General features: G+C 41.5%; 1 protein-coding gene across 4 annotated transcripts in view; it reads left to right on the top strand.

Annotated features, from left to right (window-relative positions):
• The first annotated feature begins 20,856 nt into the window (after positions 1 to 20,856).
• Positions 20,857 to 24,092, top strand: part of SCML4 (Scm polycomb group protein like 4) — a 113,046-nt gene continuing 109,810 nt past the window's right edge. For 2 of the 4 annotated variants that reach the window (XM_029223631.1, XM_029223636.1), the window contains exon 1: positions 20,950 to 21,107. Coding sequence is in view for 1 of the 4 variants with exons in the window: in XM_029223632.1 (XP_029079465.1) it covers positions 20,885 to 20,887 (3 nt within the window). In the remaining 3 variants the exon portion in view is untranslated. Of the gene's footprint in view, positions 20,888 to 20,912; positions 21,108 to 24,092 lie in introns of those variants that run through there. The other 2 variants (XM_029223632.1, XM_029223633.1) reach the window with 2 other exon arrangements.

The following is a 24,092-nucleotide window of genomic DNA, read 5'->3' as shown; positions in this document are numbered from 1 at the left end:
TTGGCTGCGTTGGGTCTTCGTTGCTGCGCGTGGGCTTCCTCTAGTTGCAGCGAGTGGGGGCTACTCTTCATTGCGGTGTGTGGGCTTCTCATTGCGGTGGCTTCTCTTGTTGTGGAGCACGGGCTCTAGGTGCACAGGCTTCAGTAGTTGTGGCACGCAGGCTTCAGTAGTTGTGGCTCGCGGGCTTAGTTGCTCCGTGGCATGTGGGGTCTTCCCAGACCAGGGCTCGAACCCGTGTCCCCTGCATCGGCAGGCAGATTCTTAGAGAGGTTTACTTTCTGACTGAAGACCATGCTGAACAGGAACTGTTGGGTAGGGCAGAAATATGGAAGTCATGATACCACCTGTGCACCACCCTGAACAAAGCCTGGTGGGAGCCTTCTGGGGACCTCACTTCTGGATAACCATTTTACACCCACTGTCCTATGGGACACACACACACACAGTCTATGTGTCCATTACATTTAGATTTTGGGTCAAAGGACTCAATCCCCTATGAGGGACCAGATCCCTTATAATATTCCTAATAACACTGCTTGGCCCTTGTTGAGCTTGTTTCCTTCACTCCACTGTTGAATCCCATCCAAAATAGGACTGACTCAGATGTAGATATGCTCCCCCTTGCTCCTGACCTGCTTAGTCTTGGAGGAGAGAAAGCCAAGTGTGTTAGTTTCCTAGGGTTGCTATAACAAAGTACCACAAACTGGGTGGCTTAAACAACAGAAATGTATTGTCTCCGTTCTGGAGGCTAGATTTTCAAAATCAAGCTGTCATCAGGGTTGGTTCCTTCTGAGGGCTGTGAGGAAAGGATCATTCCAGGATCTGTCTTTGGCTTGTAGATGGCATCTTTCCCCTGTGTCTCTTCACATTGTCTTCTCCCAATGCATGTCTGTCTCTGGGTCCAAAGTTCTCCTTTTTTTTTTTAAAGCATTGACTAATTTAATCCTCACATCCACGGTGGCATTGGTACTTTTGTTTTTAATTAATTAATTTATTTTTGCTGTGTTGGGTCTTCGTTTCTGTGCGAGGGCTTTCTCTAGTTGTGGCAAGCGGGGGCCACTCTTCATCGTGGTGCGCGGGCCTCTCACTCTCGCGGCCTCTCTCATTGCGGAGCACAGGCTCCAGACACGCAGGCTCAGTAGTTGTGGCTCACGGGCCTAGTTGCTCCGCGGCATGTGGGATCCTCCCAGACCAGGGCTCGAACCCGTGTCCCCTGCATTAGCAGGCAGATTCTCAACCACTGAGCCACCAGGGAAGCCCCAAAGTTCTCCTTTTTATAAGGACACCAGTCATATTGGATTAGAGCACACCCTAATGACCTCACTTTACCCTGATCCCCTCCGTAAAGACCCTATCTCAATTAAGATCATGTTCTGAAGAACTGGGGGTTAGGATTTCATCATATTTTGTGAGGGACAGAATTCAACCCATAACACCAAGGAAACCCTGATAAATGAAAGTGCAATACATTGGTGCCTGAGAGATGACTCTTTTGGCGGGGGGGGAGAGCTCCCATCAGCACCTTGACAGACAGGGGGTTGGCTGCCAGGCTGGAGCTTTGGTCAGGAAGCTCCTAGAACCCAGGAAGTGCTGGCTTCCAGGGAGAGCACATTGTTCGTGTCAGACACTTAAACTTGGTCTGAGAGATCAGCTGAGCTCCTGGCAGGAGAGGTGCTTTCCTCTCCACAGTGAATCCTTCCATGGTGGAAATGCTTGCCTCAGGGAGCGGTCCTTGTCTTCCCCAGGGCAGAGGCCCACTTGTTTCCTCTCATTGCAGGTGGGAAGAGGACCCTGAGCAGAGCATCCTCCACGGATTTGTCCAACACATGTGGCACCCAAGTTCACCGAGGAGCTGGGAATTGGACCAGGAAAGAAAAACAAGGGCAAGCATTCGGAGGATTTGAGGTAAAAATTTAATAATGTGTAGTACATGTTCATAGCAATCTGGGTCTCATAAAACCCAGCCTCCCCGGACTGTATCCTCTTACTCTGATGATAAAACTCTAATGCAACTCCATGTTCTGTCACACACAATTGAAATATGAGGATTCAAAATAATGCCTTGACTAATTCTTTTTTTTGTTTGTTTAAGAAGATGTTGGGGGTAGGAGTTTATTAATTAATTTATTTTATTTTTGCTGTGTTGGGTCTTCGTTTCTGTGCGAGGGCTTTCTCTAGCTGTGGCAAGCGGGGGCCACCCTTCATCGTGGTGCGTGGGCCTCTCACTATCGCGGCCTCTCTCATTGCGGAGCACAGGCTCCAGACGCGCAGGCTCAGTAGTTGTGGCTCACGGGCCTAGCCGCTCCACGGCATGCGGGATCCTCCCAGACCAGGACCCGAACCCGTGTCCCCTGCATTAGCAGGCAGACTCTCAACCACTGTGCCACCAGGGAAGCCCACCTAATTCTTTCTAAGTGAATATAGTCACTGCAGAGTTTCGAACTCAGACTTTGGCCACCCTTTTGTTCCATAAGATTTTAATATTCTAATTAGTAACAGGAAATCATGCAAAGGAGAGAATCCCATTTCCTCCACTGGTTTATGGAGACAAAAAGAATCCAGTCAACTCTTCTGTAGTTTCCAGAGAACCATCACCTTTCTAGTAGCTGCTAAGTGCAGTGTGAAAACAGGCTAATAGCATGTGCAATTTTCCATCATTACTGGTCCCCCTGGGAGAGTCTCCGGGCTCCAGCAGTGCTAACTTAGTAGTCAGGGCCATCACAGCCTGCTGCATTAGGACAGATCTTTTCAGAACTCATCCCCCCCAGGCATAATTTCAAACGGTCCTTTTTGCCAAAAGGAGACCCTTTGTCTCACTATGTTGGGGATATGAATTTTTAATCTCCCTAAAATAGAATGTATTGGAGGCGCAAAATTTGGCATCTGAGCAAATGGGATGGAGAATTGGCCTCAGGGAGGGAGTCCCCTTGCTGTGACGGCCATCGCCATTTGGGGCTCCGGAGGTAGTTGTTTGGAAAAGGAATTGGATTCTGTCCTTAAAAATAAAGTTATTTGGCAAAGTGAGGAAGCCTGGGTCCAGCTGAGAGCCCAGAAGCAGTTGGGGGCTTAACACCCTTCTGCACACCTTTAAGACTCGTGGCTGCTATTTAGTACCTACTAATCATTTAAATCATCAGTTTCTTGATCCACTGTGAGCACATTAATAATTTTTCTCAATACATTTGAGGTAAAAAGAGATTGCGGGTAGAAGACTAATTCAATCACTTGCATACAAGGGTACCAACACCATTTTTCCTGCCTTCCCTCCTTGGCAGCCTCCTTCAACAACACATATCCCCATGCTGTTGTGAGTCAACCCTGCTCCAGAAGACCCACTCACCCTTCCATAGCCAACATGTGCCTTCTTCCTGTCAGTCTCTTCATTTCTTTTTCTCCTTCCGACACACATTCACATCTGTTTCCCATCACTTAATTGTTCTGTATCATGGTGTACATTTTATTTTTCTATTTTCCTGTCTATCATGTTACATCTAACTTTAGCAAACACATACTCATTTCATTCTGATACTGTATCCTTGATTGTTTCCCCTACTCAGTTTGTGATTATTATAATTTTTCTTTGTCTCTTTTTTTCTGTTGCTTTGGTTTTTCTCTCTCAGGGGTATGGAAACCAGACTCCAGGTGCTGAAGCTGGTCAACATCACCAGCAGCCCTGGTGCCAGCAGCCCCGGTGCCATACCTTCCAGTCTCTTCACCAGTGGGCTCTCTAATTCTTGTGAGAGTAGGTGTGGTAAACCCCCTTCCCGCCCCCTCCAGCCTGTTGCGGGAAGTTTGGGTGGGTCATTCCCACCTGGCAATATGTTTAGTCTCCTTCCCTGAAGCTGAATGTGCCTACAGATGTCCTGCTCTTCTACAGTCCCCCTCTACAGGGCCTGTCGGGGGAACAGCTCAGAAGTCACTAGCAGAGTTGGCGGGCAGAGCAGGCAGGTTGATGAAGAAGCTGGTAACAGAAGTGTACAGTGTGTGGGGACTTGTTTTCCTGGATTACTTTGAATAAGGCGCTTCTCTAATGTGCTCAAAAGGCATGTTACTAGAAGTTTTAAGATTGCTGCAAAACAGATGCTCTAAGTTTGGTGAAGTCAGTTCTGTTTTTTTTTTCTTTTTTTAAATAATTTTGGATTGATGGCCTTCTAAAGGGGCACTGAAATGATGTTTCTGACTACTCTTTGAGAGTCTCCTGTCCTCCCCAGGGTATGTCATATGCCTTTTTTCTCTGGCTGCCTTTAACATTTCCTTTTCATCTTTTATTTTCAGCAGTTTGAAAATGATATACCTAGGTGTGATGTTTTTGTTTTCTGCTTGATGTTTCTGAGCTTTTGGATTTGTGGTTTGATGTCTGTCATGAATTTTGGAAAATTCTCAGCCATTAGTTCTTCAAATATTTCTTCTGCCTCATTCTCTCTCTTCTCCTTCTGGTGCTCCAACTGCATATATATTAAACCATTTTATATTGTCTCATTTTAAATATGAAAACATACATATATTGTGAGTAAAGGACAAAAAATAAATATGCAAACACTAAATAAAGCTGGAATAGCTATATTATATTAATATCTGAAAGAGCACACTTCAATATAAGGAATATTACCAGGGATAAATAGTGATGTTACATAATGATAAAGGAGTCAATCCTCCAAGAAGACATAGCAATCCTAAATTTGTACATATCTAACAACAGTGCTTAAAAAGACATGAAGAAAAAACTACTAGAACTGAAAGGAGAAAGAGGCAAATCCATAATTATAGATGGAGACTTCAAGGACTGATAGAAAAAGTAGACAGAAAACAGTAGACAAAGAAGATCTGAATAATATCATTAACCGACTTGACCTAATTGATGTTTATATTGATAGAATACTCAGCAAGACCAGAAAATACATTCTTTTCAATTGCACACAAAACATTCACCAAGGTAAACCATACATTGGCTCCTAAAGAAAACCTTAACACACTTTTAAAAATGGAAACATCTTTTTGGTTCCTGGAGCTTTGGCCTATGGGCAAGAGTGGTGGTGCTGCCTAGAGAGTGTGCAGGGTGCCTCCGCTGGGCCAGTGGGATAGAGGGCAGGTGGACAGGTTAAAAAAATAAATGAAATCTGACAAAGTATGTTCTTGAAGTATAATGGCATTAAACTAGAAATCAGTAACAATAAGATGTCTGGAAAATCCCCAAATATTTGGCAATTAACACACTTCTATATAACCTATGGGCCTCAAGGAAGCCTCAAGGTAAATTTTAAAATCCTTTGAACAAAATAAAAATGAAAATACATTATATCTAATTTGTGGATTGCAGCAAAAGCAGTGCTTAGAGGAAAATTTATGCATTAAAATGCTTATATTAGGGACTTCCCTGGTGGCACAGCGGTTAAGAATCCTCCTGCCAATGCAGGGGACATGGGTTCAATCCCTGGTCTGGGAAGATCCCACATGCTGTGGAGCAACTAAGCCCATGCGCCACAACTACTGAGCCTGCGCTCTAGAGCCCGTGAGCCATAACTACTGAGCCAACATGCCACAACTACTGAAGCCTGCGCGCCTAGAGCCCATGCTCTGCAACAAGAGAAGTCACTGCAATGAGAAGCCCATGCACCACAACTAAGAGTAGCTCCCGCTCACCACAACTAGAGAAAGACTGTGCACAGCAACAAGGACCCAACGCAGCCAAAAAAAAAAAAAAAGCTTTTATTAGAAAAGAAGCAATGTCCCTGATCAAAAATCTAAGCTTCTACTCTAAGAAACTAGAAAAAGAAGAGCAATTAAACCCAAAGCAAGCAGAAGGAAAAAATAATAAAGAGCCTAAATCAATGAAATAGAAAAAAATGGAAAAACTTCCTACCCCCTCCCCCAAAAGAGTCTTTAAGTCCCCGTGTACATCAGTGGATGCAAATACAGATGTATGGAGGAAGAGGAATTCATTCACTTATACAAGTTAGACTTGTGAGTGTTGGCTCTCTGTCACCCAGGGCGTCTGTGAAAACTAGATGTTATAAATGTTTTTAAAATTATTATAGGTCATCTATGTCATTTTAAAAGCTAACATCTGTTGAGAGCTTATAACATGCCAGGTATTGTTATAAGCACTTTAAGTGTATTAGTTAGTTCATGGAATCCTTATAAATAACTTATTTTTACCCCCATTTTATAGACGTGGAATCTGAAGCACGCACAAGTTAAGTAATCTGCCAAAGGTTAGTCACCTAATAAGTGACAGAGTCAGGATTTGAATCCAGGCAGCCTGGCCTCAGAGCTCAGATGTAAAGGAGTGTTTTTGCTGGTATTCATGACCATAGGGTCCAGGATAGAAAAGTCTGTATTTGTTTCTCCCGTGCCTTGCACAATATCTGGCAAACGATAGCTCTGGATAAGTGTTAGTTGGCAGATTTACAACTTGAGACCATTTTAGAATAAAAATGGAAAGAATCTTGGCCTATTAGAAAGGTGACTTCAGAGTTGCTAAGAGACTAGGTCTTAAATGTTATCTCCCCCCCAGAATGAATAATAATTATGTGACATGATAGAGGTGTTAGCTAAGGCTACAGTGGTAATCATTTCACAATATATAAATGTATCAAATCAACATGTTATACACCTTAAACTTACACAATGTTTTAAATCAATTATATTTTACACACAAAAAAGGTGATGACTACAAATCTACATTTTAAACTCTTTATAAACCTATTTATAAGTTACTGATGCTGGTCAATACAGACTTAATATTGTCTGATGTGATATAATGGGTAAAGGGAGGGAGATGGTGTGTTTGGGGATTGAGCAGATAGATGAGAGTGAGGTTCCTCTGATAACATCACGAAAGTCATAGAAGAGAGCAAAGAATTCAGTCTCGGGAATCTTCATACCCATTCCATGAGTTAGCTGCCATCACTCCCACTCTGAGGGGCCCAGACAGAGGTTAGGTAACTTGCCCAAGGCTGCTCTGCCAACATGCAGTGGGTGAGGGGTCCACAGAGCAGGCTGATACCCCTGCTCACCGTCTTCCCACTATGCACTGTAGTGGAGGGGCTGAGGCTCAGAGGGCTTCCGCTTCACTGCCTTCAGGTCTTAACACACCTTCACCTCCAGGAGACTTGCCCTGCTACTCTGATTTTAATTACAATTCCCTTCCTCCTTACTGCAACCCTGACACTCTTTATCCCCCTTCCCTGCTTAAATGTTCTTCCTTGTCATTCATCACTATTAACATGTACATATTTTACTTATTTATCTTGCTTATTGTCTGTCTCCCTGCAGTAGAAAGTAAGCTCCATGAGGCTAGAGATTTTGGTCTGTTTGTTAAGCTGAGCCTAGAATAGTGCCTGGAACACAGAAGGCACTCATTACCTATATGTTGAATGAATGAATGAGTAAAGATTCCCTGTCATTTCACTTATCATAAGTTAGGGGAAAGGCATTCAGAAGTTAGGAATCTGTGAGCATCTGATATGCTAGACAGCTCAAAAAGTGCCTATTTAATATAAAATCCCTGTCTATAATAGGGTCATGCTAGACACACAGTGGGTCACATTATTTATCCCAGATCAGGACCCCAAAATAGATCCAACACAGTCTCTGCTTTCAAGGAACTTTCTCCCTCTCATTCAGAGTTCAGTGAACTCTGAATCTAGCAAACTAGATGTTCACAAGTGTTTAATGAATTAATTTCATTCATTCATTCATTCATTCATCATTTAACAAACATTTATGGAGTGCCCACTATGTGTCAGGCACTGTTCTAGGCACAACATTGGTCATTGGATCTCTCCAAGAAAAAAAATTCCAATATCCGACTAGAGAGCAATGGTAGGCATTCTCATAAAGAATCTGTAATAATATGAAATTTTTTATTATGAGTAAAGAAAAAACAGTGTAATTAGATTTACTTTAAAATCTTTGTTTTTAATTTTTATTTTATGATTGAATTTTATTACATATTTTTTTAAATGGCAACTCTTCTTAGGTGAAAAAAATCATGTTCCTAGTATCTGTGAGCTCCTCCACTCTCAGAGGTAGAAGATCAATGATTTTCTTTTTTTCTACTTTAATGGGCATGCTTAAAATTTTTTATTTAATGCTTTTTATAATTAAAGTTTTATATATATATGTATATATGTATCTATCTATTGAGAAAGAGATTAAAAAGGCAAATAATTCTATAAGATTTACATCAAAAATAGTTGTCTCCTGTCCCTACTCTTCAATGATAACCATGTTTTTAGTTGTTGCTTCTGATATTTGCCTAAATTTCTAATTAATCTGCATATAATGCCCTTTTTTGATTATTTTCATTTTAGCTTCAGTCTGTTTATCTCTTACTTTGGAAGATGAGGGTTTAGCTTGAAGACCTCATCCCACCTTTTTCTCCTTCCATCCTCCCAATAAATTTATGGCATAATATTTAGTGAAATCAATACTTAGTGATAATATTGTTTTGAAAATGTATATATCATTTAGAATTGAATCATATAATGAACTACAGTTATATTTTCTTTTTCTTTCTCTTTATCTCTCTGAGTTAATAATTCTCTCTCTCTTTCTCTATTTTTTGTTTGCTTGGTTTTCTAAGTACCTATCACAAATTTATCCCCAAATTGTCTGCCAGTACTGTAACACTTTCATTATGTTTAAGCATTACCTTACCTCCTAGTTTCTTTTCCCCCCCTTTGATGACATGCCTCCAGGATGGGCAGCTCACGAGGTCCGTTGATATTTGTCATTCTGGAATTTCCCATCACCATTATTCTGGAATTAATCACTCTTACCAGCTGCCTCTGGTGATCTGTCCTTCTTCAGACACTCCTGAACCAAGCCTTAGAGGACACTAGGGAAGAATTGAAGATGGGGCAGACCTGACATCATATTTCATTTATCACCGCTGCTGTTTGCTGCCTGGGGATAAAGGAGGCTGAGTGGTCACCTCTGGGACTCTGGAGGGCCACAAGCCCTGCCCAGGTGGTGGTAAGCCAGCACTAGCCCTTCACTGTTATTTGTGGGGAGAAACTTAAGGAGTCCCTGCTTCTCTCTTAATGATGGTGAGGTTAATCTAGGACATGTTGGGCTATGATACCAGTTGGAATAAGATTTAAGCCAATCAGCTCGCCTTAGCACTGTGCAGTGCTAATGTAGGGAGCCAGCTATGACTTGAGAGATAATGTAATCATGGCCCTAGTAGGCAGGGCTATGGCACCCATAGGACAATCAGGGCCTTGATAGAGGGTTGATCTACATCAAGAAAATGCTTAGGAAAAATACCCTTCCAGGTTTGGAAGACCCCTCACTCCATAATCTCTGAAGGATGGGCTATCATAGTATCTGGTGTTAAACCTGACAAGAGTCACAGGCTATCAGTGGCTCTGGGTGATCTGTCCCCAGTGGTCAACCTGATAAATATCATAAACAAAGAGAAAATGTCAGGAAAAACACTCATAATTATGGGATGGGGGACCAAAACCTTGAACTCATGGGGTGTGGGTGGGAGCACAGTAGGCCTACTAATTTCTGGACATCCAGGGTTGGGGACCACAATGCCCAGAAACTGGTCACCCAGAGCTCATGATTGGCAATCTAACCCTCAGACACCCCAAGATGCCCACCCGATAAGGCTATTCCCTTGTTTAGGGTATACACATTTCATAAGCCCAGGCAGAAGTGGAAGGGCACAGTTCCTGGAACATGTGATGCTTCCTGATGGTTCCATACTATCACCTCTCAATGCAGATCCCACAGAGTGGGCTCTGATAGTGGGTAAGGAATAGCAGCCTGCCCTTTTTTCTACCTACTGGGCATGTGAGACATCTGTGGATGTTCAATGGCTCCCTGAAGATGGTGGGTGGGGAGGGAAATCAAGACTAGGAATCAAGAACCCAGGATATGCTCCAGAACAGTGTTTGAATATACAAATCCCAATGTATGGAAGGACAAAAACCATATGAGAGACTGGGCATATATCACTGTAAGAATGGTGGCTCTGAGAAATGTGGTGCTCCAAAACTTCACGGCCCTGATCATATCCCAGCTGAAAAGGGAGGAGTATGTGATATTGCGGGGAAGACTGTGGCATTTGTATGCCAGACAACTCCCCAAATATACAGGATTTAGCAAGGCAAGCATATAAAGAAATGGCTAAATTTAGGCGGATTCTGAGTGAGTTCTGGGATATGTGGTCCTGATTATCATTTTTTTGAGAAAGTGGGAGCTTATGTAATACAATGTGTGTTGTGCTTTGTTTTGTACAAATTGGTTGTAGTAAAATATTAACAGATGTCATCACCTGTTTGAGGAGTCACCACACCTATCTGGGCAATCAAAATTATTAGTGGGAGAGCTACTCCCATCCCTGACTAAAGAATTGGACGATGATGTATGCTGTGGCCAGTGTTTGGGAGGTCCAGAGACAGTGAGGGCACCCCATGTTGTTGGTAAGCCCTGGGTGGAAAGTCCCTAGGTCTTGTGATGTGGTTAGAGGTTTAGCGTCTGGAAATCAGACTTTACCTAAAGTGGTACCTAAAGTGTAGTTTTATCAGTTAAGATGTTGATGATGTGGCCTTTGAGTGGGTGAGGGCTAAAACTCTGAGAATAAGGAGACAGGATAACTCTGACCTGCAGGACTGATTTCTGTGCCAGCTCCAAATTCACCTGTATGTCTTTAGAGTACTTCTGCTAAAGTATTTTCAAATGAGAGAGCAACAATATTCCAATTAACATACTTTTCCAAAACAGCATGTTTTTTTAAAAGGATGTATAAATCTGCCTTAAGAAATTTATTCTCTGTTTCTAAAATACATCTTAAAGCACAGGAACAAAAATTGCTGCAATCAAAATTTGCTTAAGATTATTTACGTCAGCACAATGGCCTAGGAAGCTCCAAAACCCTTGTTTTCCCAAGAAGACATCCAAATACAACCAAAAACTAGCTGAAATAAACTTGCAGGAGGGTAAAGCCAGGAGGGACATGCATCTCACTTCTTAGGGGGCATCAGCCTGCCATGCATCTCCTACACTGATCCCCTAATTTCTTCTAGATTCCTTCTTTTAGCTTTTCTCTCTTATCTTGACAAAATCCTTTGATCTTTCTATTACATTTTCCATTTCTACTCTCGTATTTTTAATTCCAAGGATCCTCTTTTATCCTTTTAATGTCTTTTTAAAAAAATAGCAACCCATTCTCATGTTATTGATGCAATATGTTGTATTATGTCTTCCAGGACATTAATCATAATTAAAAAAAAATTTTTTTTTCTCCAGATTCCTTTTCTTCCTGTTTGTTGGTTTTAGTCTCTGTCTTTCAGGCCAGAAAATCAAATTTAGTGAGCCCCTTAAAATGTGATTGGAAGTTTTCTGCGTATGGGTAGCCTTGTCACTGGTGGGCTTCACTGAAGGGGGATCTTGCTGGACCGTTCACGTGAACCCCACCTGTCAGTGTGTGTAGATCTTTTCTCCCTCTGATGTCCTGCCTGGGAGTCTAAGTCTCCCTGCAAACAGCTGAGTCGTGGTGGGCTCTGTGGGTCCCACGGTTAAGGATATGAATTTTTTCTGAATCCTGTTTTGGGGACAGCACCTCTGCCCTCAGGCGGGCCTGTGTCCTCAAGAATAGAGTAATCCTGTTTGGTCAGGATTGAAGGGCCATCACCAGCAGCATAGGGGTGGGGTGGGGGTCTGGTCTTCTTGTTCTTAGTCCCCTCTCACTCCCACTTTTGGAGGTTCCTGAAGCCTCCAGTTTCAGAGGCTTTCATGGTGTGAAGTTTGTGCATCCTGGGACCCCTCACTTCAGAATTAAGTTTCAGATATCGTGGGTCCACCAGGTCAGATCCCTCTCGTCCATCAGCCCATTTGCTTTGCAGCTTCTACAATTTTGTTGCTTTTATCCCCCTTTTCTCCTGTTTCTCAAGTGTGCTTGTGCCGTTTAGATTCCCTTTTCCTTATTATAGCTATTTATGTATTTATTCATTCATTCATTCTGGGCACTATTCTAACAGCTTGACATTTTATCTATTCTAACTCATTTCATCCTCACAAGAGTAGTACTATGCCCATTTTACAGACAAGAGAAATTAAAGCACAGAGCAGTTGCGTTTCTTCACCCAAGGTCACAGATGGGGTCAAGCCAGAATACTTGCTCTGAGCCACCGAGCTTCACATAAAACTTGTATGTTTCTTGTTAAATTTTCTTTTCATTTTAGTTTTTGCTATTCCCATCTCCTTTAGTGTGAATATAACTCCTACAAACCAGGAGAAGATGGGCATCCCTCACTGGAGAGTCCCCCAAACTCTCTGGGTTTTGTACTAGTCCAGAGGTTGTTCCTGGTCTCCATCACTGGAAGGTCAGTAAAGGACCCATTCCCAGATGGTGCTGCCACATGTCCTGTTGCTGCCAAAAACAGGTAGTCTCTGAGTCCCTACAGCAACCCTTGAGCCCTAAGCTGTAGGAACTCCTTCAGTTTCCACCTGGCCATTTTCCTGAGGCTTGCCTGCAGCCCCTACATTGTTCAAGAGGATGGAACCGACCCTCCCATTGATTCCCTTCAGTCAGGGCCTGGCTTTTATCTCTCATCTCACAAAACACACACATGCAGCTTAGGGGTGAACTGTGCAGCTAGATTAAGGTAATCCCAATAGTTCACAACACTCTTCTCAAAGTGTGAGTCATTCAGTCTTGAATAGCTCATCTGGAGAGCACCAATTCCAGTCAAGGATCTCCAGAAGATCCTCCCCTTTACTTAAGAGTGCAATATAGCTGAATATATACCCAACTTACATGGGTCTAGCCCCTTTGTCAGCTGGCTGCCTTTCTGTCCCTTAAATTCCTGATTTTCACATCCCAGGGAAGTCCAGAGTTCTCCCCATATGGCTTAACAGTTAACTACTTCCCCAGGCTTAACAGTTTTTGAATCCCTTTGGTATTTGTCCCTGGCTTCTCATGTGCTCAACATCTTCACCAAAACAGAGCGAAACTCAGCATCTTCACCAATTTCTACAAGAACTTCAGCCGCATCAAGCACTTCACAATGTCTGTGGTCTTTCCTGAAGATCACGTCTGAGAGTGCTGTAGGAGTGAGGGTCACATGCGCAGCGCACAGCATCCTGCCATCTCTTTGTCCCCCAACCCACCGAGCTCTTCTCTCCTCCCAGAGCTCCCCCTCCCTAGCTTCTGCTAATCAGTCACTTCTTGCTGGCTATGGTCCCTTAGCACCCATTCCTTTTCCTTTTGGCCAAGAGCACTGCAACTATTCAGGTATCCAGCCCTCCCCAGGCAGCTCCTGTCCCTGGGGCTAAGCAGAATCCACCTCCCACCCCCTCCAAAGGTGGGCTTAAGCCAATCAGCATATATTAGTGACTGTCATTGGTTCAGGGATGGGGCATGGCCCAATTGCAGCCAATGAGATGAGAGAGATGTTAGCAGGTTGCTCTAGGAAAGAAGCTTCCTAGCTCCTCTGTGGAAGGTACCTGGAGAAGCTCTCCTTTGTGTTGAACGTGAACGGGGAAGTATGTGGCCTAGAAGCAAGTGGCAGCCATATTGTGACCATGTGGGAAGCCAGGCATAGGATGATTCAGACTAAGTGTTTTGTCATATCATTGAGTTGGGTCAGCCTCACTGAAAGCTCACTGGACTCCCTGCCAGTGAATGCTCTGAGTTATTTTTACTGTCAGTGCAACCTTACTTCTCTCTTACTTCTCTCTTCCTTCCTCTTGGCCCCAGACTCAGTTTTCTGGGTTCAGCTTCTAGCCAAGTGGGCTTATTAAAATTGTGGCCCATACTAACGTTGGTTATCCTTACAGGGAATCCATCAACTGGTTGCTTTTTATTCACCAACCAACTACTTTTTAATCTAAAGACAGTGACAAATTTCAGACGGCATCATCTGCATTCCAGTTCTGTTTCAAGGACAATGGCTGTGTTCTTGCCTTCTGGGAACTAAAGGGCCCATCTGGGAGATCTTCCCTCAAATAAAGGGAGATGGAGCTCCAGGTGATCAATGACTTTATTCTAGAAACGGAAACTGCAGGCAAGCCCAACGGGCTATTCTCTAAATGACATTTTTAAAATGTAGAGTTTCTTTTAGCTGAGCCCCCTGGTACGTCCTTCCTACTTAACACACACACACACACACACACACACACACACACACACACACACACATCCCTTTCTGTAGAAATTGGGTCCAGAAGAAGTAACTGTTATCAGCTAAATTGCATATACTCCTTTTTTTAAAATCGAAGTATAGTTGATTTCCAATGTTGTGTTAGTTTCAGGTGTACAGCACAGTGATTCAGTGATTCAGTTATATGTGTGTGTATATATATGTGTATATATATATATATATATATATATATCAATTCTTTTTCAGATTCTTTTCCCTTATAGTTTATTACAAAATACTGAGTATAGTTCCCTGTTCTATATAGTAGGTCCTTGTTGTTTATCTATTTTATATATAGTAGTGTGTATGTGTTAATCCCAAACTCCTAATTTATCCCTCCTCCTGCCCTTTCTCCTTTGGTAACCATAAGTTTGTATTCCATGTCTGTGGGTCTGTTTCTGTTTTGTAAACAAGTTCATTTGTATCTTTTTTTTTAGATTCTACATATAAGCCATATCATATGATATTTGCCTTTGTCTGGCTTACTTCACTTAGTATGATAATTTCTATGTCCATCCATGTTGCTGCAAATGGCATTATTTCATTCTTTTTTATGGCTGAGTAATATTCCATTGTGTGTTTTGTGTGTGTGTGTATACATGACATCTTCTTTACCCATTCATCTGTCAATGGACATTTAGGTTGCTTCCACGTCTTGGCTATTGTAAATAATGCTGCAATGAATATTGGGGTGTGTATGTCTTTTCCAATTATAGTTTTCTCCAGATATATGCCTAGGAGCGGGATTGCAGGATCAAATGGCAGCTCTATTTTTAGTTTTTTAAAGAAGCTCCATACTGTTTTCCATAGTGGCTGTACCAATTTACATTCCCACCAACAGCGTAGGAGGGTTCCTTTTTCTCCATATCCTCTTCAGCATTTATTATTTGTAGTTTTTTGATGCTGGCCATTCTGACTGGAGTGAGGTGATACCTCATTGTAGTTTGGGTTTGGATTTCTCTAATAATTAGCAATGTTGAGCATTTTTTCATGTGCCTATTGGCCATCTGTATCTCTTCTTTGGAGAAATGTCTATTTAGGTCTTCTGCCCATTTTTTGATTGGGTTGTTTTTTTTGATATTGAGCTGTATGAGCTGCTTGTATATTTTGGAAATTAATCTCTTGTCAGATGCATCCTTTGCAAATATTTTCTACCATTCTGTAGGTTGTCTTTTTGTTTTGTTTATGGTTTCTTTTGCTGTGCAAAAGGTTTTAAGTTTAATTAGGTCCCATTTGTTTATTTTTGTTTTTATCTTTGTTACTCTAGGAGATGGATCCAAAAAGATATTGCAGTGATTTATGTCAAAGAGTGTTCTGCCTATGTTTTCCTCTAGGAGTTTTATAGTATCCAGTCTTACCTTTGGGTCGTTAATCCATTTTGAGTTTATTTTTGTATATTGTATTAGGGAATGTTCTAATTTCATTCTTTCACATGTAGCTATTCAGTTTTTCCAGCACCACTTATTGAAGAGACTGTCTTTTCTCCATTGTATAGTCTTGCCTCCCTTGCTGTAGATTGATTGACCATAGGTGTGTGGGTTTATTTCTGGGCTTTCTATCCTGTTCCATTGATCTGTGTGTCTGTTTTTGTGCCAGTACCATACTGCTTTGTTTACTGTAGCTTTGAGTATAGTCTGAAGTAAGAGAACCTGTTTCTTCCAGCTTCGTTTTTCTTTCTCAAGATTGCTTTGACTATTCAGGTTAAAAAAGAGTAAATTGCATATACTCTTTACTTTATTTGAAGTCTCTTTTTCTGTCTCTTTGGAATATACACACAGGTATGGCTGAGGCTCACTTTCTCTAATTCTAGGAGTTTCTCAGCATTCCAACATTGATCGCTCATATTTAACTTGGGGAAAATATTTTAGGAGCTAAAAGGAAACCTATCAAATAGCCAAAAGTATTTGGAGATCACCTTTACGAATGCTGAATAAAAATTCATCAGTTTCAAACAAACATGGCTCAAAGCAGAAGTGATCCCAAGGAGACAGCATTTTTAGAGCATAAAGGTAGAGGGAGATAGGAAATGGAAGTCATCCTTTCAGTTTTAACAGATTAGGATTTTTTTTTTCTGATGGCAGATATCCAAAGTCAGTCACTTTTTGGGAGAGAGAAGGAATCAGGTCTAAAGGCCTATACTAATATTGATTAAGATTAGGTCACCTTTTTAACCCCTAGTTTCTTTTATTCATTAAGCAATAATTATTTGTTGATTTCCTACTACAGACCAGACACATGTTGGGGATTCAGTGGAGAACAAGACTGTTTCCTTGGCAGCTTGGAATCTACACACTAGTTACCAAAGAAAAGTCCTGGCTATTGTCCCCCGCAGCTCTCCTGGCCCATGGTCAGCACATGCCCTCACTGACCAACCCTGTTACCAGACACTGCCCCTGGGATGAGGGTCACTGGACTTGCTACCACCAAATCTGCCAGACCCTGAGACAAATATTTCCACTAAGTCAATCCCTGAATATCAGCCAGGGCCACAGGCCCAGAGCTACAAATACAGTAGGCCCCATCTGAAAGGAACTAAGTTTTAGGCCCAAGAGAATTTTAATGAGTCATTTTTTCCTTGGATGGGAGTGATTTTCACTTCATTCGATCACCTTCTCCCCTCACCTACCCGTTTATCTTTAGAATATGGCTTTACTAAAACAAGACTGAGTATCATCAGGTGTGAAAGGACCCCACAGACCGTGGGAGCCCTTGGGTATAGAAGGATAGGGAGTCTGTCCCTGATTTTGTGTTAGTTGCGCTGAATACGCTGCATGGGCTCAAAGATATTAGGTGATGGTGAAGCCCGGAGTGGAGGACAACAGGATAACTTGAGAGAGTTGGGGAGCAGTCTTCAAGCTTGAAGCACTGGCTAAGGCCATGGCTGAATGTAGCCTACAACCACCAGGCACAGGATTTATTTTTATTTCATTGATGTAAAAGAAATTTGAGGTTTAAGATTTATGAGAATTACAAGCAAATATGTTTGCAGATGTGATAAGGAAAAATTGTCACTAATCAATTAATTCACATTAACTTTTTCTTACCACATAAAGTAGGTGTTCCTTTATAGAAAATATAAAAAAGAGAGATTAATAAGATAAAAATTACTCATAATCCTATCACCAAGGGATCATCACTATTACCATAGCTCCAGTATTTTGCAAATCTTTTTCTTTTTTTTTCAAAATAAGATTCTATTCTGCATATTCTTTTGTAACCTGCATTTTTGGGCAACTATATATTGAGAACGTTTTTTCATGTCATGGCTTTCTATGACATCCTTTTTGGTGGTTACATTGTATATTCTATAGTATGGACACATGATACATTAACTTAAATAATCTCTTTTTATTGGACATTGCGATTGTTTCCCGTTTAACTTCACTACAAAGAACAGTTTTGCTTCTAACTTTGAAAGATTCCTGCTTGTGTAGTTTAAACAGAGATCTGGCCCTGTGGAAGGTAGGGCTTTGGGTTGAAGAAGTGGCAGTTTGGAGGAACTAGGAGATCTGGGTCTACTAATTGTTTACCTCTTGTCTGACTAATCAGGTTAACAATTTTCTGCCTTGATTTCCCCTCTGGCAAAATGGGATCATAACCCTGAAACTTCTCAAATTTTCAGGAACATTCAGGGAAAAGTCTGTGTTGAATGATGTGGAAGCAGTGTCATGGGGCTTCTTGATTGTGGGAAACTGGTCTCCTTTTGCTACTTCAGGAATGGGATCTTGGCCATTAAAACTTCCTTGTTCCTTCTCTATGCTCTCTCCCCTCTATCTCCATCCCAAATTGACAGTCCAAAGCACTAGTTTATCAGATCTTATTCTAATGAAAGAGAGGGTGTTATTTTCCCCCTTAGTAGTCATGGCCATAGCCACAACCATAAGTGAGTTCTCCTCCAACCCAAAGCATTTGCCTGTTCCAGCCCAGCAGATAAAGCAATTCATTGGACTGTAGAATGTCAGGACCATAAGAGACCACAAAGGTGACCTAGTCTTCTACTCCCATCCCCATGTTATAGACGGGGAGTGTAATAACATTCGACCAATGTTTTTGGGTTAATGGCAGAGCTGGAACAAGGGGCAGTGCCAGGAGGTCATGTGGCCAAATGACTAAGTACTGTGTCTTTGGGGACAAAATGCCTGGGTCAGTCCTGTAGGCAACACTTCTCAGCTGCGTACTTTAAATAAGTATTTAAATAAGTTGCCCAAGCAAGTTATGTAAAGTCCTCAAGTCTCAGTTTCATTTTCTGTAAAATGAGGATGGTACTCATAATACTTATCTCATAGGGTTGTTGTAAATGAGATAACATATGAAGAGGGCTGGTACATGATACTTCCCCAGTAAATGTTGGCTATTATTATGATAACAAGGGTTATCATAGCACTGTGCTATGGTTTTTCCCATAGCACTGACTCCTTTGTCCAGGACACAGCCCTCTCCACCTGATTCTTGTGTTGGAACCAGAACTCTTTACCAGCAGCTGACATAGGGATTACTCTTCAGAGAGAGGCTACTCTAAGTAGGTTTGCACTTGGGATGCCCCCAAATTAACCTGTTCCCTCTGGCTGCCTCTTGCCAGCCACCAACCCAGTAGCATTTGTGTAGAAAGAGTGGAGCGTGCTGCCTGTGGTCTGCGACAGAAATGTAACCACAGTACCAAAGAAAATTAACAACGTGGCATAGCCTAAGCATCCTGATCCTAGCCCAGGGATGTATAAAACCTGGAGATACATTAGTTCAGAAGGGCCCCTTGTCTTGTCAACAGACCCCTTAGCTTGTATGCAGCCATCCCACCAAATTTCCTTTCTCTTACATGTTTAACTTAAATGTTTCTTGGAATTAAAAACATTGAGAATTTTTAAAAACATGAACTTAATTACTTAAGACCCACAGTCATGGTTGTATAAAGAAAGAAATCCCAGTAAAATTACCTACCTATCTATCATCTATCTATCTGTCTATCCATCAAGCATCTATCTACTTTTTAAAAGCAAGTCAGGTTTAGTTAATTTCCATTTTAAGCCTCATTGTGCAATTGACCTGTGATGCCAGTGCCTGCATCCCAGACACACTTGACTTAAGGACGGGTCTTGTGCACCCCAAGGACCAGAATCACAAATTCTCTAGAGCTGGGTAGGAAAACTGAAAACTCCTTTATTTCAGGCAGATCTTGACAAGCCTTTTTCTTCTTTTACAGAAATTGGGAAATATTCTAGATTATCTAGGAAATTTTTATTTGATTTATCTGAAGAAATATTTTAAAGCAAAGACTGGTCTAGCATCTCAGGCCAAGGTGCTTCACTGAGTGTAGTGTAGGATTGTGTTCAAGGCCATGGGCATAGATACTACCACTGTAGCTGCAGCAGAAACGCTGGCCAAATTGAAATCATCCATTGGGTCCTGTTTTCCTTCCTCCTCGTCTTCCCCTCCCTCCCTCCTCTCCTCCTCCTCCTTTAATGAAATGAACTTATATTAAATGAGCAAAATGAAAAACTACCAAACTTGCCTTTTCCCACACAAAACAAAACAACAAAATTAGATGATTAAGTGGTGAATTGAAGTTCAATAAGTACAATGCTTTGACTTCAAAAAAATTTAATTTTTTTCTATGTTTATAATTTGAGGAGAGAGGTTTCTTATTTCTTTCTTTTGTGACTCTGTATATGTATTTGGAAAAACCTCAAATTGTAATTTCATTTTTTTCGTTCTCAGTAACTGTCCAAGTTGTGGCCTAAACCTTAATTATTCCTGGTAGATGTTTAGTCCTGGCTAAATTTGCTTGTTGTTCACCCCCAGGAATAAGCTTGCAGGTGGTCACATATTAAATGGATGTTTCATCTTGTAGGAAATACTTGGGAATAAAATGCCAGAATGGGGTGAATGAAATGGGCAATTGGGAGCCTTGCTCCACTTTACAAAAAAAAAGAAGAAAAAGTCCCTTTACCACTATAAATTGATTTGCCACAGAGAAGACAATAGGGCATGGAGGATGAATAGTAGCCCTTATCCCATGTGAGGACCATTCTGCCTCATGCAGGACCCGACCATGTTTATGAGTGTAAACCATGTTTACGCTTCTGCACTTACACACAGATCTGGAGCCCAAGTCAGTGCCCTGTGTAGAAGAACTAACCATATGTGTTGTATGCAGCTGTAGACTCAGTACGTGTGAGCATGGTGTGCTCACCTGTATAGGCACACTCCTCTGGCAAACACACAGTCTCTCCTGAACAACGATGTCATTAGAATAATTCTTTTTATTTTATTTGTTCAAAGTCAAGCATTCACTCCTTCAGATCACCAGTATCTTATAAGCCCGGTGCTGGCACACTGCTGCAGGACTGGGACAAAGAGATGATGTTACAGTCTGGTTTCTATGGCAACATAGGAGGGGTAATGAAAAACGAAATGTTGGAAACACCCGTTCTGACAATTGTGACATAATTCAGGTTATTACAAGGACGTAACTACCAAAGAAGCAAAAGTGTCATTACCTTGCAGCTCGTGTCAGCAAAAAGCTACACTGCACATTTCTGTTAGTTGGGCTGCTAAAAGGAAGGAAACACAACACACACACACACACACACACACACACACACACATACTTGCGCGCCTCGTTTTCTGCATGTAAAATGTGTGTGTTCTTTAAGAGCCAGTGGTTGGCTGGTTTTCTGGACATGATGTGGTTGAAGCTGTCATCGTAATGGAAATTCATTGCTGTAGCTATGGTAAATCGAGTTTTCTGCCTGTGCTGAATGCATTAGTCTAATGAGATGTTTGCAGCCGGAGAGCAGGGCTGCTGGAGACTAACTGTGAACTATTAACACACGGGTGGAAGATTAGCTTTTGCAATACTCGGTTTGCATGTACTGAAAGTCATCTGTCTTCTGAGTCAACATTCCCGGCCTGGTAAAGAACCTGATCAGGGCTCTGGTGAACGAGCTGTAGGTAAGGGAGATGCACAATCGGAGGGTGTGCCGTTGACATGGGATCCTTCTCTTTTCACTATAAGCATAACAGATTACCTGTTTCAGTTCTTCTGGATTGCATGCCTACATTTACGGCAATCCACGAGTGTCCTGCACTAAAACCGCTGAGGCAGGCAGGTAAACTTTAGTTCCTCCTACTTAAAATACAGTGTTTGATTTCTTGACCAGATCTCAGAGGGGAAGACATAGTATAGAATTATATAGTTTATCAATCTGGGGTACATATACTACTCTTTCACTCTGCATTTGAATATGTAGAAAGTTATTTTTTTTCCCAAATGTGCACTCAAATAATTGGTTAGTTTTTTTTTTTGGCATGATGATTTCACTTTGCTTTGTTCTGTTTTTTAATTTAAAAAATTGTAGTATGTCTTGGGATAAAAATATTTACCTAAAATTTAATTTTTATAATCAGTATGTTGTGAACATGTAAGAGTGGTTTTTAAAATTGAATTTTGTTTTTTATATCTCAGATGGAATATTTTTTTATGTCTTTGTACTAGTTTCTCCTAATTTACCAGGATAGATGAGAATACTATTTATTGCTAGTTGCTGGTATTGGTTAGTTTTGGGGATAAAAACCAGGTGACTATGCAGTGTCAGAAGCAGTTTTCCCAAGTTCAAATACAGAGTCACTTCCTTCCCAGGTAGGGCTTTGTGTGACTTGAATCCAGGGGTGTGATTGCTTGCTGAGCAGGATAGGGCAGTGGATGAGGGTGAGGTGCAGGCTGCAGGTGGTCATTAGATTGATGGTTGAGGTGCTCAAAAGTTCTTTCCATTACCTGTAATGGTGAAGGAGAGTGAAGGAGAGGAGGCGCTGGATTCTGTGATGATACTCGAGTGGGTCCGACAATCAGTAGCTTCCTGAGAAAGTGGCTTTTTTGGTTGGTCTCAGAAATTACGGTATTTGAGAAAGTAATCCAATCACTTCAGAAACCAGATGTTTGTTGTATACTGTGTTTTTCTTCCTTTTCAACCAGAGGAACCATTTTTGAAGAGTGAGAAACATAGTTGCTTTTTTTTTCCTCAAGACTTAAAAAAAAATATATATATATATATGATAGGATATTTGGAGTGAAAGCATAAAAATAACTATGAAGGAATTTATAGTGTGGAAAAGTAAACTACCTAGGAGTGCAATATTCATGTGCAGCATTTTTTTGTGTTGCTTGGTAGAACTAGCCCGAAAAAATGAAGCAGGTATTTGAGCAACGGCGCTCGGTGAAGATTACCTAGAAAAGCAGTAGTGAATCATCTAAACTCAGATAAAATGTGAATGTAGCGCCTTCAGTTTTAGGGAAGTTGTCTGGTGGCTTCACAATCTACCTTTCAAACATATTTGTGACAGATATTTAAAAAAATATGAATGTGGTTTCTTTATCGTTGTGTGTGTGGAGAGGCTGTGTAATATTTTGGTAACTAATTTATGTCTGCTTGTTTTGTGGAATTATAAGAAAAGTGAAAATTCCGCAAACACCCAGTTCTTTTATGTTTAACGTGTTGAAATTTCTTCCCTATGCCACTAAAATGACTTCTGTTTTGCTGCCAAGACCCACCCCCCCAAAACCATGACAACAGCAAGAATAAAAAAAACTGACAAGTAAATGAACAATAATAGAAAGAAAGCAATAAGAGATACAAGAGTAAATTGCTTTGGGTCATTTATCTGCTTTTGGTAGTGTGTTTTTGAGGCAAGTGAAACCAGCAGAAGCAGTTTCACTTTCTAGTTCTTGGCTTCTGTGGGCTGGGGTCGCAGGTACTCCTCCAACAGCAGGTAAGACAAGCAGACCAGCTGTTAGAACACAAGCCAGCCCCAGGTACTGTCTCTGCTGTAAAACTTTTATATTGAAAATTTGAAAGAATAATGACTTTTAAAATGTGAAATAACATTTGCTTATTATAAAATTCAAGCGATGCCCCAGAGTACAAAGATAGAATTTTTAGAAATTTTTAAACTTTAAATGATGTGAAAAATCACAAGCAGAAACCTCTCATATTGTGGTGGCTTTTATGTATTTTTTTAATCTAAATTTTGGATCTTAAATATTTAAACAAGTTTAAGGAAACATTGCTGAAGTGCCCTTAAATCAAAACAAGGAATGCTCAGAGAGAAATAATCTTTACGCACACGTGGGAAGTTATAGTTTAGAGTGTTTTGGAGGTCTGCAGTTCGGCGTGGCTGGCTGACACATCACACACATTCACTCGCTCCTGAAGACACTTTAGAGCGAACACGGGGTCCTGGCAGGCAGAGGTGGGGTGGAGGTCAGAACTGGCTCCCTGGGGCCCTGGGCAGGGCTCTGCGGGACGAGGTTCCTCCCGAGTCTGTACCCATGGAAGTCGCAGCGTCACACTGACGCCAGGTGGCCCGGCGTGCTTACCCCGATCAACACGTCCTGGAGAGAGCAGGAGGCGACACTGCCTGGGAGCTTGACAGCCCAAGCACCTCCAGTTTCTTTCCGTGGGGCTTTTCTTCCACGGAGCCTCTGCTTTTATTTGCAGATGGTGTGGAAGAGAAGGGAAAAGAGATGAGGAAAGACTCTTTTCCCATCAAATTAACAAAGGGCATAAAATTAGGTCTCACAGTTTGGAAGTGAAGTTTGTGAAAGCAGTCCCTTTTGGTGTGAGCACATGTGATTCTTAATTTCGGTGGACAAATCTGACATTTTGAGGAGAGAGCTTTGTTTAAGTGTCTCCTGGACACCTTACTTCTTAATCCTGCAATCTCTCAAAAGACTAGTTTGAGATTTACATGTTTTTAATGTTTTTGTTGCCTTCAAATGCAGACAGGTGAGGAGAGGCGAGGGGGATAAAAAACAGCCCCTGGGAGAAAAATCAAATGGTTTTATACTATATAATGTAACAGAAGCCACCACTGTGTCTAGTAAAGTACTCTAAATTTTAATTGAGTCACAAAAGCCACACCATAAGCTTTAAAAATTAC

This window comes from Monodon monoceros, unplaced genomic scaffold, assembly GCF_005190385.1.
Source record: "Monodon monoceros isolate NGI ecotype Baffin Bay Population unplaced genomic scaffold, NGI_Narwhal_1 Super_Scaffold_15, whole genome shotgun sequence".
NCBI lineage: Eukaryota > Metazoa > Chordata > Mammalia > Artiodactyla > Monodontidae > Monodon > Monodon monoceros.
This window is presented reverse-complemented; position numbering and strand designations above follow the sequence as displayed.